We start from the raw sequence: 15,743 nt of genomic DNA on the forward strand, positions 1-15,743 counted from the left end.
GCGGGAACACATTTCCCAATTTAACCGAGGAAATAAAAGTGCAGTAATGAAAATGAATTTCGACTTGAAGGCTCATTAGAAGCACAGAAGCTGAATTTGAAGCCAGTTCTAATCACAAATTTCTCTTTTTCATTGAGATGCAGAATTCTTCTACTCTCTAACTTCCTCTCACCTGTCCACAGACGCTGGCTTCCTCTTGTATCACCTCTCTCACAGACCAGACTTCATGGCCGTTTTCCCTGTTTTTGCAGAGCTGGTGAAGAAGCATATTTTGCTTCCTTTCAGCCTTTCGTCTTGTTGTCGGTTACCTGAGGAACGGCGAGGAGGAGATGGAATAAATTAGAGGTAAATCAGTGAAGGAGGCTCTTGTTTTATGGATGAGAGGACTGTGGGGACAGCGGGCGAGAGACATTGGGGTGACTCAGCCTTGTTAGAGAGAGAGAGGAAAGGAATTAGAGTGAGTTGTGGTCTTATAAAGTCAGGTTGTGTGTGTGTGTGTGTGTGTGTGTGTGTGTGTGTGTGTGTGTGTGTGTGTGTGTGTGTGTGTGTGTGTGTGTGTGTGTCCATGCCCTGGTTATAATTTGTTTTATTGATCCCAAACACTCATTAGCAGGTAAATCAATGGAGGAGGAGGTCAGAGAGAACAATTAGTGAGGTCTTGATGACTCAGGTTGTGTGGTAGCCTGTGTGTATTTGTGTGTGTTTAGGGTCTCTTTACTCTTCCGCTAATCCTTCTTAAAGGCCCCACTTATTCCATGCAGGTGTTTTTACTTATTCTGGCTTAATCAGGCCTTGTTAAGTTGTGCAGAGCTCTGCTGTGAGATTGCTGAGATCACCAAACTTGATGTGTGAATAAAAATGGCTGCAAATACAAAGCCGCAAGGGCGGTGCAACCTGCTGAAGCGAGCAGCCGCCTTACATTGAGCGAGAAATGGGTGATTTCCTTGAAAGGGCGAGATTATAAACATGTTTAAGCACTGTCTGTTTGCAGTGTGTGCAGCATTTGTTTATGGGGCTCATGTGAGTCATAAATGGGCTGAAAAATAGGTCCGATATGATTGTCCACAGCTTCCATCATGGCCCCATGCCAACTGCCCACACGGCACGACTGCAGCCAAACCTTAATTTCATCTTTTGACAGCTTTGAAGTGTTGGCAGGGACGCTTGGATCCAGTGGTAACGAGCCTTGTTGTCTCATCTGTCTTTTTTACTTTTTATATTATCGTAACTGAAAAACAAATCACAAACTACACAGAAAATCAACTGAAGACACACTCAAACCTCTAAAAAAATCCTCCCACCATCAATGCATTAAAGAAAATGGAAGAGCTGCTCCAGGAACACCTTACCTCTGTCTCTTTGAGCTTAATTGGAAATTGCGTTCAAAAGGTCGCACAAATATTGCATCATTTCCTGTCACAAAGCAGCCTGCTGGAGGGGAAACAGAACTCAACACAAGACCTGACCTGAGCGCACGTTTTCCCACCTGAGCACATGCAATTCAAGTCACAGGTGAGTCAGGAGGCTGTCAGTCAAGCCTGATCTCACCACACCCACACAGCCCTGAGCAGAAGTGCAGTCAGCCACAAGCAGTGAGAGCACCTTTATTCCTGGAGTGTTACGGTTCATCCATGTGTCTGTCCTCACATTTGGACACACAGAGGACGCATTCCTCCTCCAGCATGGACAGACAGACGGTCAGTGCTGTGTGAACAGACAGAATTCACTGTGATGTTGCTGCATATGTTGCTGCATCTGAACCATAATGCAGATGCTGTTTACCTTGCTGTGGTTGCAGAGAATCTCATCTTGTCACAAAGTGTTTTGCTGCTATCTAGTGGCGGCGAAGTGACAGGCCCATGTGAGGCGTATTAAAGGACCATGCCACAAAAACTGGCCTTGAAGACACATTTATTATAGATAACTGATGTGATCACACATGTAGAATTACTGTGTGTGTTATTATTCTACAATAACTTTACTGTAAACTCTCTGTATGTTGTTGTGGAACCTACAGCTGGTCCAAGCTGCCTTGGGCGCTCAGCAGCACACAGTGCAAGACATTTAAGGTAAGAAGTTAATGTTTTCAACAGGTTTTATGTCAAATTTGGAAACAGGCAAGATCACAGTCACCGCTGTGATGATCTGGCAAAGCTTAAAGGACCTGAGAATTGAACTGTTTGATTCTTAAAGAGAGGCCAGCTAATGATAGTAATTAAATCTAACTTATAATGCAGATTCATGTAATATACAAATTACATAAATATGTGTGTTAAGAATATGTGCAGATGTGCAAAACGTTCAAAAATAGTTCAAAACAAATTCCAAAATGGCTTTTTGTTTTCTTTTTCACGCTCCTAAATGATGCTCCTTGATGCATCAATAAAATTGACACAGAAAGTTAGATTTTGTTGCAGACACTTTTGATAACTGTTTAGTTTTACTGGTTTTAATTTGTATCTCTAAAATATTCATATATTTTTATACATGTGTGACTATCATTTCGGCGTGTGAGGAGTTGTAGATGTCACATTTTACCACTAGGTGTCAGAGTTTCAGCAGCTCAGACTGCTCAGTGCGCAGAGGAAACACGACAGCAACACGAATGATCAAAATAAGATCCTCCTCCACCACGCTGGCGTGTGTGCAGAGTTTTTTAAAGAAGATGCTTTTATTTTTGAGGCGGCATTGCTTAACCGGAATTCTTGTTTTGTATTTTTCTGCCTGAGCTTGACGCATCTTTTCATGGCAACGTTTGGAGGCTGATCCACGCGTCACACACCATCACTCGTGTGTGTGTGTGTGTGTGTGTGTGTGTGTGTGTGTGTGTGTGTGTGTGTGTGTGTGTGTGTGTGTGTGTGTTACTACATAAAGGCGGCTGCTACGCACTTGGAGACACACGCAGACGCAGAGACACGATGTAACATTCGGCCACGCGTAATTTGCGCATTTGGAAAGCGGCGCACATGGCTGATGCACCGCTGTGTGCGTGATGATTTGGCTGTTTCTGGACGCCTGATGCGGTTGGAGTGAGTCCAGGGATGCTGCGGCTTGTCTGGCTGCCGGGGTGCCTCCGCGCTACGAGGGGCTGCGCCCAGCACATCTGCTAAACAGGAGAGGCGCGGATCAGGCGTTTGTGCGCGTTCGCCGACCTTATGATTTGACTCTCGCCGGGGGAATAACCCGCTATGGATCGCTCCTGGGACATTTAAGCGTGTGATATCGCTCGCTGCTGTGGCTGTGGGAGTGCGTACTGTTCCTCCTTACCGGGCTGCAAGATGGGGAACAGTTTCTCCAATCTGGGTGCCTTCCAGTCCTTGCACATAGTCATGCTCGGCTTGGACTCTGCGGGTAAAACCACCGTGCTGTACCGGCTGAAATTCAACGAGTTTGTCAACACGGTGCCCACCATCGGCTTCAACACGGAGAGGATCAGGCTGGGCGGCGCGGGGGCCTCCAGGGGGATTAGCTGTCACTTCTGGGACGTCGGGGGCCAGGAGAAGCTGCGGCCCCTGTGGAAGCCCTATAGCCGCTGCACGGACGGCATCGTGTACGTGGTGGACTCCGTGGACGCCGAGAGGCTGGAGGAGGCCCGGACCGAGCTGCACAAGATCACCCGGTTCTCGGAGAACCAGGGGACCCCGCTGCTGGTCATCGCCAACAAGCAAGACCTACCCCGGGCGCTGGATGTAGGGGAGATAGAGCGGCAGCTGGCCCTTGCTGAGCTGAGCCCCTCCACCCCGTACCACGTCCAGCCGGCCTGCGCCATAATAGGAGAGGGACTGGATGAGGGCATGGACAAGCTGTATGAGATGATAGTGAAGAGGAGGAAGTCACTGAAGCAGAAGAAGAAACGGCAGTGATGGCAGATTTTGGGCTGAATGCTAGAAAAGATCAATTCTTCCTGTTCCAGGATGGATTCAAGAGGGATTTTACTGTGATGCATAGCAGATAAAAAAGCACCATGACGCATAAATATCATTGATCACCATAGAAACATTGCAAGCCTCTATATATGATGGGAATATATTATAGTGATGCTACATGAGATAAAAATACCAATATTGTCACTTTAAGCTCATTAGGATCTGTAAGACCGTATATGAATGTTAAAGAGGGGCGTAGTGAAGCTGAAGCTGCCTAAACTCCATTTATCAACAGTTTATTCGCTGAGATCAACTAGATAATCATATATTATATAAATCTGAATGAGAGAAATTCACAAAACAATCTTAATAATTGCAGATTTATGGAAAATATTGTAATGTTGAGGGCTTGCCAGATTGTGTCTCTATAAAGTTCCTGTGAGTGAGTCCCTGGAGTGGGAATATTAATAGGACTGTTTCATTAGGGATGTCTCCATTAGAGCGGAGATGTTTTATAAAGTGTATGGGTCTTCTGGCAGAGCTCCCTGTTGCTGCCGTATTGTGCTGTGCACAGACTGCTGGAAATGTGATTAGGGATGCACTGGTGCACAGGCTGGTGTTTAGAGCTGTGAGACGGCGTTACACCAAAGATGATTCCCCTGAGACAACAGAGCTCTCTTCCGTCCTCCGTCGTTATGTTATTTACTGCCCTCCCCACCTCTCTGAGGTGAAGATGTGGATCTGAAATGATTGGTTGAAGTCAGGCTGAGGGTTTGTTCAGCTTCTGGAGGGCACTCCGTCTAAAGTTCAGTTAACTAATAAAGACACGAATAAGGCTGCAGGAATGTTTTGCAGTGTCCAGCTTGTGTGGCGTTGTGGCTCAACAAGGCAGATGAGGGACAAAAAGGGCTCAGTAGCTCACAGGTGAAAACGACAATAAGCTAAAGTTTGGTTGCATTTGACAGTTAAGTGTGCGTCGATATTGTCTTTCCAAGAGCAATTTTAGAAAGATCTGCTCCACTGCAGTGGTTCAAGATCATAAAATGCAATGCATGACTGTTTGAGAAGCCATATTGGAGCTCTTTGCGTCTCAGCAGATGTCTGATTTTGACTCTTCGGCTGTACATGTAGCTCTCTGTCTTGCAGCGTTAACCACCTTTCTTCCAAGAAAAGTCACAAGAAGTTGCAGAATCAGTTGCCAGTGGATGCCATGTTTTAGTTTATAGCTGCATAAAGTGTCTTTGCTGCAGCCAATTAGAGCTTACGAATCTCCAGCTGCTGGGATTTGCTGCCAAGTTCTTGTAGAGAGCGCGTTCGCAATTTTCCACTGGTGGCAAAGAAAAGCGAGATTTTTTGCTAGTTTCCTCTTTCAGAAACAGGGGTCTGGAATCAAAGGTAGATGTAGCAATGGCTGTTTGTATCGCTTGTGTGCCACAGAAAACAGCTTTTATTTTTATTTTTCCTATCAGCAGCAATGGCCAGGTATCGCTATCGACTGAAGTAACCTGTAACGAGTCGTGTCTGTTTGATCCTTTTGGTACCCAGATCCAGCGGCTGGTCACTGCATGCGTTCTTCAATTTGATGCAACGTGTTCGTGTAAAAATCATTTGAACAGGGAGGAGCGGCGGTGGCAGCGTGCTTCCGTCCACATGATGGGTATTGAATGAAGCAGAAAAAAGCTTTCAAATGAAGAACTGTATTGGTTTCCCTTTAGGGGTGCTGGTGTTGTATGGCACAATACTAAACAAAAGGAAGGCTACCAAACAGATGAAACTACCATGATGCATTGCAAATGTTATCCCTGGCAATTTAAAACAAAACTCTGTGGTGAGATATCATGTCATTGATTTGCAGGGCAGCTCAAACTAAGCCGTTGTTTTGCTATCAGCTGCTCCTCAGAGGTGTTGAAACAGCGTGATGAGTTCAGACCTGTCGGCAGTGACGGGGCAGAGAGACGAGGGGCCAAGTGTCTTCCTGTAATAACAATGCAGTGAAACAAACCGACGGGCTGGAACCTGTTCAAAATGACTTTTCCTCTTACTAACACGTCCTCCAGCTGAATGGTAAACCAAACATTTTTAGTCAAATTACCCCAAAGTACCAATTAGTCCCCACCTTTGACAATGTTAACACAAAGTTCCGCTTACATAATCGACAGCTTGCAGAGCAGTTCATGAAGAAGTCACTGAAATTAGCATTTTGTCTTGACTGACAGGACTGTTGAATGTCTCACATGGACTGTTGTCTAATGCCGCGTTCACGTCCAAAACACAAGAAACGGGAGTTTGTTTGCTGCAGCTCGATGTGCACAAAATAATCAAACTTCATGGATTTGAAATGACAAACTGCAGCATGTTCCTCATTTGTCCAGAAAGTATCATCATTTAATTTCTCAGAATGCAGCAAAAATTCCCACATCATACTTATAATAACCACCAGGGGGCAGATGTGATTTTTTTTGCAGTCTGCCTATTATATTTCCGACTTAAAATCCGACTTGAACGTGGCATCCCTTTTTCTGCAGTATTCACCCAAGCTGTGTTCAACATTGCATGACAGCCACTACTTCCGACAATGTCAATTATACAGTGTAGTGGTACAGCCAAGATACAGCAAGACCAAACAATGTATTACATGCCAAAATGGAGAAAAAAAAGGAAAAAGTATTTTTGGGATTAAACTCTTTGTAATTGAACTTGTGTGTTGTCTGGTTTCTGAAGCTTTAATCAGGGTGGAAACTCCCCGCAGCCCTCAGCTGAGTGCCACTTATCCAGGCTTCCTCGTTGTGAGTGACTATTAAAAATGATCTGCTTTATCGCTTACAATAGAAAGTAAATTCTTCATGTCGCATGACACGCTTCGCCAACCTGCTGAAACTTGCTGCGGCTGCAACTTTGACTTGAAGTCTGTCATTGAAAAAGGGTGAAGCTTGACTCAAGGCAGCTTCTCGAAAACAATCAGCCAATCCAGTGAGTTAATGCTGCAGCTTGATATGAACACAAGGACTAAAACAAACTAAAACAAATTAATCCTTTAAATCTTCTGCAGTTCTCATTAAATTCACATTAATTACTGATTAAATCCCATTACTTTGCTTTAATGGGTCAGTCATGTTAAAATCCACATAAAATGCATCCAAATGACCTCTGAGTAATTAATTTACCTTTTTAAAACGAGTCTTTCTGTCTCTGAATTTGAAGCAGTTAATGAAATTTTTAAACGTTGCTTCAGGTGGTTTTGATTAAAAACGCCACCAAGTTAAAATATTTTATTCACCGTCCTCCATTGTCTCCCCGCTCTGCAGATGTATCTCATGAATATATTTCCGGAATCATGCACAGAAAATTAGATAGTAGATTTGATTGCGCTGTAAATTAAGCTGGCTAAAATACTATTTCCAGGATGAGAGAGTACATGCAAAGTACATGTTTTCCTCTTTGCTGCTGATGGGCATCCTGTGTCTAGTGCCAAATTTACCTTTCTGCAGTCACTGTGTTTACAGCTAAACTGTCTCGCATCTTATTATTATGGTCTGTGCAGCTCGTGTGTAACTCAAAGCCGCTGTCATGTCAAAGTGTAATCACTGATGAGGGAAATGTTATTTTCCGTCTGTTATTTACTTGTTTGGTGTAATTGTAGCATTCACTTTGTGTTCCTGAAATAAGAGGGTTTTTATCTGTCCTCTGGGATTAAACTGTCTGGAGGTTAAATATGCACATGTTGACTGATTTATTTGAATATCGGACATATCTGGAGCTGGAGGACTGGACTTACAGGGTCACGTCCCAAGCATGGGAGTCAAGTCTCTGTCAACAGAAAGGAATCTTTTAAGCTTTGTTTGCATCTCAGTGCACTCATGAAAAGTCTGGTTGGAGGACACGCGTGCAATGAGTGGTGCATTTTACTCCCATGCAGCTCATGCAGCATGTATAGCCTGATATATATTTTCCTCTGTGCTATAGAGCTCTATTGTTGTCCAAAGACTACTAAAAAAATACATCAGGGAGCTGCACTGCTCATTGCCATGAATATACACACTGTTTATTTTGACTTAATACCACATACACCATCCTGCTGGCCCAAAAACTCACTCAAGAGCCAAATGTGTGTTAATCCACTGCTGAAAATAGTCCCCAACAAAAGCACTATTTCCTCTTGTTTGAATAACATTTGCTAAAAGATGCTGTTTTTGGAAATACTGAGCTTTTTATAAAATGATATCAGCTGTTTTTAAAACTCAAAATAATGCGATCTGATGTTTGCTTTTTTTTTTTAAATTGTTTTGCAAACTATGTTGCTGCTTTCAGATGTTAGGCATTCATTGGTCTCTATTTATTTCAACACAGGATGAACATCCACACAGAATGTTGTATAATCCATCACTTGATGATCACTCAAGGTTCAAGACTCTTGAGAATGAATGGAAACCAATGGCTTCCTGGTTGGACTGCTGCGAAAAGTCCAGGCAAATATCTAAAACTGCAATGCCTGCATTTGAAAATGATCCGCAAAAATGTCAAGTAATTGATTTGTAGTCAAGGAACCAAAACTGTGGAACCATTTCTCCCAAATCCAAACACAAGAAGACATGCTGGCATTGTAGACTTCTCAAACTTTACGTTTCAACAATGCTGTGGTGAAGGTCTGGTTAGGTTTAGGTACAAAAACCAATGAGGGTTAGGAAACGATCACGCTTTAAACAAACACGGCTGGAAAATCATCTTGTTGAAATTTTGGTGAAGGAAACACGGCTCAAACAGTGGTCTGCTCCTTGGTACACATGTGTCAGAAAAGCATCTTCAGCCACATTTTGAAGAGTTTTTAAAGCCTTAAACCTCAGCAGCTGGTGAAGTAATCATTTTGTTATTGGTATTATTCATCTATAACCAAACCAACTCCTGTAGACTTTCTCTATTGTGATAATTTTGTGGAGAGAAACCTGATTTAAAGCGTCTCTCTACTCCACACTGGGCTGCTCCCAGTGTGCTGCAAACCTGCCATATAAAAACCAGTTTATCTCACATCCACAATGAAGTGCTTGATACTCAGTGGAATATGATTCTCCATGCATCTCCTCAAACCGCTGACGGAGCATCGAGGTTTCTGCTGCTCCTTTGTTTCTTCGCCGTCTCCTCAGTGCGTTTCTGTGGGTGGCCGTGAATGGGATTTGATGTTTTATCTGTGTATGCTCATGGTTGATGGTAATCCCTCACACTTCCACCCTCGCTGTCCAAAACCGTCACGTTTCCGCTGAGCGTGCAGAAGCTTTGAACGCCAAAGAAGAAGAGCGACGTTCACACGCTTTAAAATCCGTTTGGCTGCTTGGACGGCATTGAATGTGCGCAAGCAAGATTATTTTATTTTTTTAAAGGAGGCTGTCAGATTTTTGTTGGCGGCAGAAATGTTTTGTTTGATGGGAAGATGATTCTGCTGCGTGTTCTCTCTTCAGTTTACAAGTGGAGTTACTCATATGAAGAGTATTAATAATATGGGAGCAAAACCAACATGGGGTTTGAAGGCTGCAATCTGTATTTTTGTCATGAATGCATTTAAATTGAAAGCTTGGTGTGCTTTGTTTTGCCTCTGATGTTTCAACACAGCACACAAACAAAGATATTTAACATTATTATTATTAATATTATCAATAAGAACTTATTTGAAAGTTTTTTCTAGTTTAAAAATTAAATTGCTATGCAAAAAAAAAATGCTTGAACTGCAGTACCGCTAACGACAACTAGATTCTGCCTCTGCCTCTTTGGCTGTATTAGATGAAAGAAAAACCCACAGGTTGTCTTTCTACATTGAACATCACGCCAGATTTTAACCACAGCTCAGCGTCAGATTGTTCCCTGGAGTGCATAATTAAAACACACGATCGAAGAAAATAAATCAAACTGGAGGTCGTTTGATCAAGGTCATCAGTCCGTCTGTGTCCAGCGTGCTGCAGACAGAATCTGTTGTGGCATCAGCTCAGTTTACTGTTTAATGTCATTAAAAGGCAGCTTGTGTTGAGTCAACAGTGGCTTTATGATTTAAAACCTCGTCTGATGACAATAAAGCTGCTCTGATTTCGGTTGTCCTGGTCTTTCAGTTTTCCGCCTCACTCTCTCACTTCTTAAGCTCTGCTTTCAGTCCATGCTGGCTCTGGTCTTGGTTTTTCTGGTCTTCGTCAGCATGCAATCTGATTTCAGTCTTTCTGAGATCAGTTCGAGTCTGCTAATCATACAAACCTGATCCCCATCTTTCAGAGTTCAGGTCTCTGTCTCTGAAGATCAAGTGTTGGTCTTGTTAAGATCGAGTTCTGTATTTTTAAGCTCTGGTCTGTCTGCTCCTGTCATGCCCTGGTCTTGGTCTTTAAAGGTTCAGGACTTGGTCTTTCTCTGCTTTCTGTCCTCAGCCCTGCTAGCAGGATGGGTGTAGTGATCGTCATCGAGCTTTGATATGGTGCCACCATTCTGTCAAAATTTCAATTTGTCACTTTAGTTTATGATCGAATACCTGAAAAAACGATTGATATTCCCATGTGGCAACTTCTGGATTTGTAAAATCTGGTTTGTCCTGCTTTGGACTTGGCCTCTCTAAGCTCTGGTTTAGTCTTTCTAAACTTCTTTCTGCACGCAGACCCAAATGTCTGTGTGGGTGTTGGTCAAGTCTTCCTTGGTCTTTGCCTTTTTAAGGGCTGGTCCAGTCTCTGTGCTCCTTTTTCCAAGCTCTTGTCCTGGTCTTGATAAATTCTCATGTCAAATATAAATGTTGAGAGAATAATTTCACTGAGATCCACTCTGCATACATCATCCCTCCTATTCTTCAGTGCAAAATGGATCAATAGCAGTTTGGAAATGAACTCTTCTTATTGAAATGCAAATTCCACCTATGTGCTTCTGCAGCTGGTGTTGAATCATCCCTCATTCACGCACACACTCTCAGCGTGGAGTGTGTTCTGGGGGTGCGGCGCTGCAAGCCGGTTCAGGCGGAGGCTAATCCGGCTGTGTTTTCTGCTGCCCGCAGTGTGCCAGGGTGAACCGACAGTCACCGCTGACGTCACGGCCGAGGCCTCGTTTGAGGCACGGCTCATTATCATGCTAATTACAGGCCGGGAGTCGAGGAAAGAGGGAGAAGCGAGAGCTATCAACAAGTAACTTCCAGCCGAATTAAAGGTTTAAGGCTGAAATATTTCACGGCTTTTTCAGGTCTTTTGATGCAAGAATTGAGTCTGTCGAGCCCATTAGGGGAAGTCAGGCCTTTAAATGACAGCATTTCAATGTTTTCCTTCAAAACTCAACATTTAAATTAAATAATAAGGCTTGATAAAATTCCTAACATAGTTTCCATTAGTATAGGGGAGTCCAAAATGGACACAAGTGACACAGATGACTTCTGGAAGTCTCAAATAACTCAAATCTCACAGCAGTCGAGTCCACGTCCAGATTCAGGTCCTCATTTTTGGGAATTAAGTCTGAATCGAGTTCAATTTCCAGCTCAACAGTTTGACATTTTTAGCTTAAAATAGCATAACTGGTTGATATCAAACGTGGTTGGACTCTTCACTAATATTAAGTCCTTTTTTTTCTGTCACAGTTACGCACAAACCTTTCTATTTGCTTTCGTCAAAGTTCAGTTAAGTTCAGATCTTTATTGTCCCACAAGAGGAAATTAATTTTGCAGCAGAAAAATAACAATGAAAGCAAAATATGCCATTTAAAGCCATCAAAAGTGCCGCCTCTTGTGCCTTAAGATAACATTTTATTGAGGGTTTATTGATAATTGGTGATCCTGCAGCACAAGAGGAGGGCAGATAAGAGGAGACGAGTGCAGGAAAAATAAATTATACAGCTACATAGAGTACATAACCAACAAAAAAAAAAGTTTTTGTGCATAAATACAAAACACAGCCCGCCACAAATTCAATATAATATGGACATGTGTAGTGTTTCAGTATGAAAGCTAAATTCTGCTCTGATTTGATGCTTCAGATGCAGAAACAGCAGCAGCTGCAGGTCGACCTCGTCTGAAATGAATCTCCTCTGATGTGTTTTCTGTGTAGGTGGCAGCAAAGCTCCGATTCTCCCTTTGCTGCTGTCAATCCAATTATTTCATGTATGGCATGCGCACACACACACATCCACATAAGAAATGCAATTAGCAGTGCTTGTTTCACAACGCTTGCAGGCTGCTTTCTGCCTCTTCATCTTTTACATACTGGTGATTTAATGCTATTCCTCAAGCGAGAATATGCAGCTACTTACATACTGACCTACAAAAATGTAAATGAAACAATGTGAAGACTTGAGATGAAGATCTAAAGAGCAGCAGGAGTGAAGAAGTTGTGGAAAGAACGACAAAAAGCTGAGTGCTGTAGATTCTGATGCAGAGTGACATTTTAATGACAGCTGTTTTGGTGGAGCATGTCATTAACATGTTAAATTACACAGCTCACCTCTGTAATCCAGAGGGTGGGTCCCTCTCCGCCGGGACTCTCCTAAAGGATGCTGGGAGTTGAGGGAAATGCTGAGATTAGCATTTAGCTTGAAGCAGTGCTGTGCCGAAGCATGTGGCTGTTAGCCTCCAGCCCCTCTCCACTCCATTAGTTGCAGAATTTCTTTGCGTCTGTGTATTTTGCTTAGTGCTGCAACAATGATCACATCCCTCTTGGCAGCCATGTTTTCTGCTCTCTGCTTTTATTCACAATTGAAATCTGTCCATTATGCTTTCAGACCATTTCCTGAGAGAGTTTCAGCTTCAATCTGTCTGGTTTTAAATGACACGATGCCATGTTTTTCTGTTTGCATGATATTTTAATGCATCCAAACACGGTTAAAACATTATTTACTTTCCACATTCAATATTGGAAATGGGTCACACATTCAAGTGCTTTTGGTCGTAAATAACAACAAAATGGATGTCGTAACAAAAACTTTTTTGTGGCTGCAGAACAAAATCCACCTCAGGGGTGAAACCAAAGCCTGAATTCGAGTTAACGTGGCTGCAGTCTCCTTTCTGTTTCATTGGGCTCTCCATTAGCTCCCAGTCTGCCAACAGCTGCAGAAAAAGACTTTGTGAGACTGATAAACAAGGCGCTGTGATGCCATCTAACATTACACGGACATAAATATTTCAACATACTGTGTTGAAATGCTTTTTTTAATAAATCTCCAAAAGCAGCCTCTTTCAGCAGTGCTTGCCTCAGGTCAAATCCAGAACTTTTTCCAATTACTCTCAGCATTTTTTCCTCACATCCCGTCATGTTCTGAGTTTTTAATTGCAAAGAAAGTAAATAAAAGTGGTAGTTTCCTCACTTGGCCCACATAAGCTGTACTTATGGAGGGGAAATTATCTCCCACCGCCCATCAAATGTGGCTGAAAACTGGCGGCGCTGTCAGGCCTTTGACTGTATGCACAGGGTTACAGTTTGCTGGTGTTTCCAGTGAAAATTCAATGCATCTCTTGCAACACCTCGAGGCCAAAATATACCAAGTAGCCCTCACTGCAGTGAGTAATTGGTCGCAATGCAAAAGCAAACACATTGAATACATGATTTAGTTGCAAACCTTTTGCTTCAGCATTAATTTGGTGGATGTTTGTGCGATGCATCTCAGACTTTGATAGGTTGCAAGCTACTAATGTTTGTTTCTAATAATTAGGCAGGTTTGAAATAAGCAACAGGCATTTAATGTGATAATTATGTTATCAAAGGGTCCATGCTTCACAGTGGGGATGGTGGACTTTTTCATCAGAGGCCTTGTCTCTCTGTCTCGGTCCTTCTTGTTCCCGCCCCTGAAGACTGATGCAAGTTTGATATCAAGTTCTGCAAGTTTTTAACAAATTTTAACAAAGATTCTCCAAAGGTTTTGACCCCCTGAACTGCCTTTGTGTGAGCTTGAGCAGTCCATTAACTAACTGCCCTTCTCTCAGTAATTATGCCCCAAAGAATGCAGTAAGTGGCTGTCATCAGGTAAGAGCAAGAGGGCAGAGTGCAGGACTGTGACACCAGAGTCCAGGATTCCCGTGCAGGCTCCAGGCTGAGTGGATTTTTACACTTATTATGAGAGATAATGCAGTGATGGTGTACTTCTTTGTCACAATATCATTCATTTATTAAAAGTTTCATCAGAATTTTACCACTTCACGCACCTGGAAAACTGGGTGGGGGTACTCAGGGGTACTTTAATGCTGGCTATGACAGTGAAACTTTATTCAACACTTTCTCATTGTGAGATAACCTGACTAGGCATGAACAGTATGAAAAAATGTGTTCTATCTATGTCGATGCTGGATGCCTTTTAGAAATATCGTATTATTGTGTGACATGTAATCCCACGTGGGATGGACTATTTCAATGGTACGACACAGAAATAAAGCATCCATTCATCGTCATCATTCCAGTGTGGCGCATATGGGGATTTATCAGGCAGCCACGAGAGAAATTCAGGGGATTTAGATTAGATTTACTTGTAATAAAGCTGAAGCAGGGCCTAGCATTCATTTGAGAGAGTTGACAACTGTTGCTTTGTAACAACAGATATTAAAAAATGCTCTCCAACAAGGCACCACAGTAAGTGAGCATCACATATCAGAGCTTTCATTTCATGTTGGCTGTGAATGTTTCCATCAGTTTCCACAGCAAACTCATGTCAGAGCAAACAGGCTAGAAACGGTTTGAACCTCAGCGGCCGGAGGTTGTTTCTGTTGCCTTTTGAGCTGCGACCCCCTGACCTACCTGCTGTGCGATGAGCCCTAAATCTCCAGCAAACATGCCATGATTTGTTTAAATAAACTGAATCTGTCTGATTCGCAGAGGAGGAATGTGCCCGGCTCAAACTGTGTCTGCAGGAATGGGGAAAATATAACACCCAGAAAAAAAATCCCCACCAACCCTGAAATGATCATTTATGAGTCGCACGGCGGGGAGGTGAGGAAGCTGTTTGGTTTGTCTTTGAGGGGCTTTAAGGAATCACACCTGGTGTAATGATTTACAGGGGCTCAGTCTGCCGAGAAAAGAGCTGTTTCTGTTTAACCTGGAAGAAAGCTGAGTAAATACACAGGCTGAGAGCTGCTGTTTCTGCAGGACTTTCCCACACAGTGCTGCTTTATCAGGTATGATATCAACACCAAAATAAACTACCTCCAACGTGGTTCATCTGTGCTGTGAGACAGAATCAGTATAATAGCATCTGTGGAAGCTGAAGGCCCAGATTTGTGTCCAGAATTACTAAACAGCCAGTACCTTTAAATTCTACCTATATTCAGTGTTCAACCCTAATTTCACCTTTTTTTCCTCCAACATTTACTGACATCTGATTGACTAAAAAAAATCAGTTATGTAACTTGCTGCTTTAATTCTTCATCGGTTTGCTAAAGTGCAGTTTTCCCATAAGCAAGCTAAAGTCTAATTAACAAAGGAAATGAAATGCCGAAACAGGATAAAAGAACGCGGCGAAGAGACTTCTGGGTGTTGTACTCCGCCAAAGACACCGTTTTTAAATTGATAATAATATAATAGCTTATCATGACAGTCAAGCAAAAAGTTTTATCAGAGTACATTTAGGCTGAAGAGAGTAAATCATTTCAAACCCAGAAAAATAAGAATAACATGAACAAAAAGGAAGAGGAGCACATGTTGTCACATTTTGGCATGTACACATATTTGTCTTGTCAAATAAATCAAAACAAGGCTGAGCTTTGAACCTTGCAGCACCAAACCGCTGATCATAATTCATGGAGCACTTTTCAAACCAAAGTCACACATATGCAAGAAAACAGAACAGAACTTAAAATAAGTTCAAAGACCTTTGAGGAAGTGATCGTGTTGCTGCTGCGGGTGTTTCTCCTCTGCAGTCCTGTCCTTTAGCTCCCTCCTGTGGTAAGATCCACAGCTG

At 42.7% G+C, this 15,743-nt stretch overlaps 1 protein-coding gene across 1 annotated transcript; it reads left to right on the forward strand.

Annotated features, from left to right (window-relative positions):
- The first annotated feature begins 2,890 nt into the window (after positions 1 to 2,890).
- On the forward strand, positions 2,891 to 6,562 carry arl4ca (ADP-ribosylation factor-like 4Ca). The gene has a single exon (XM_070994132.1). The coding sequence runs from the start codon at positions 3,279 to 3,281 to the stop codon at positions 3,861 to 3,863; it is 585 nt and encodes a 194-aa protein (XP_070850233.1). The 5' UTR covers positions 2,891 to 3,278; the 3' UTR covers positions 3,864 to 6,562.
- Positions 6,563 to 15,743: the final 9,181 nt, after the last annotated feature.

This window comes from Chaetodon trifascialis, chromosome 24 (assembly GCF_039877785.1).
Source record: "Chaetodon trifascialis isolate fChaTrf1 chromosome 24, fChaTrf1.hap1, whole genome shotgun sequence".
NCBI classification, from domain to species: Eukaryota; Metazoa; Chordata; class Actinopteri; order Chaetodontiformes; family Chaetodontidae; genus Chaetodon; species Chaetodon trifascialis.

What these genes read in the sequence shown, in the direction of transcription:
- arl4ca (XM_070994132.1), top strand. Translation starts at nt 3,279, where the DNA reads ATGGGGAACAGTTTCTCCAATCTGGGTGCCTTCCAGTCCTTGCACATA.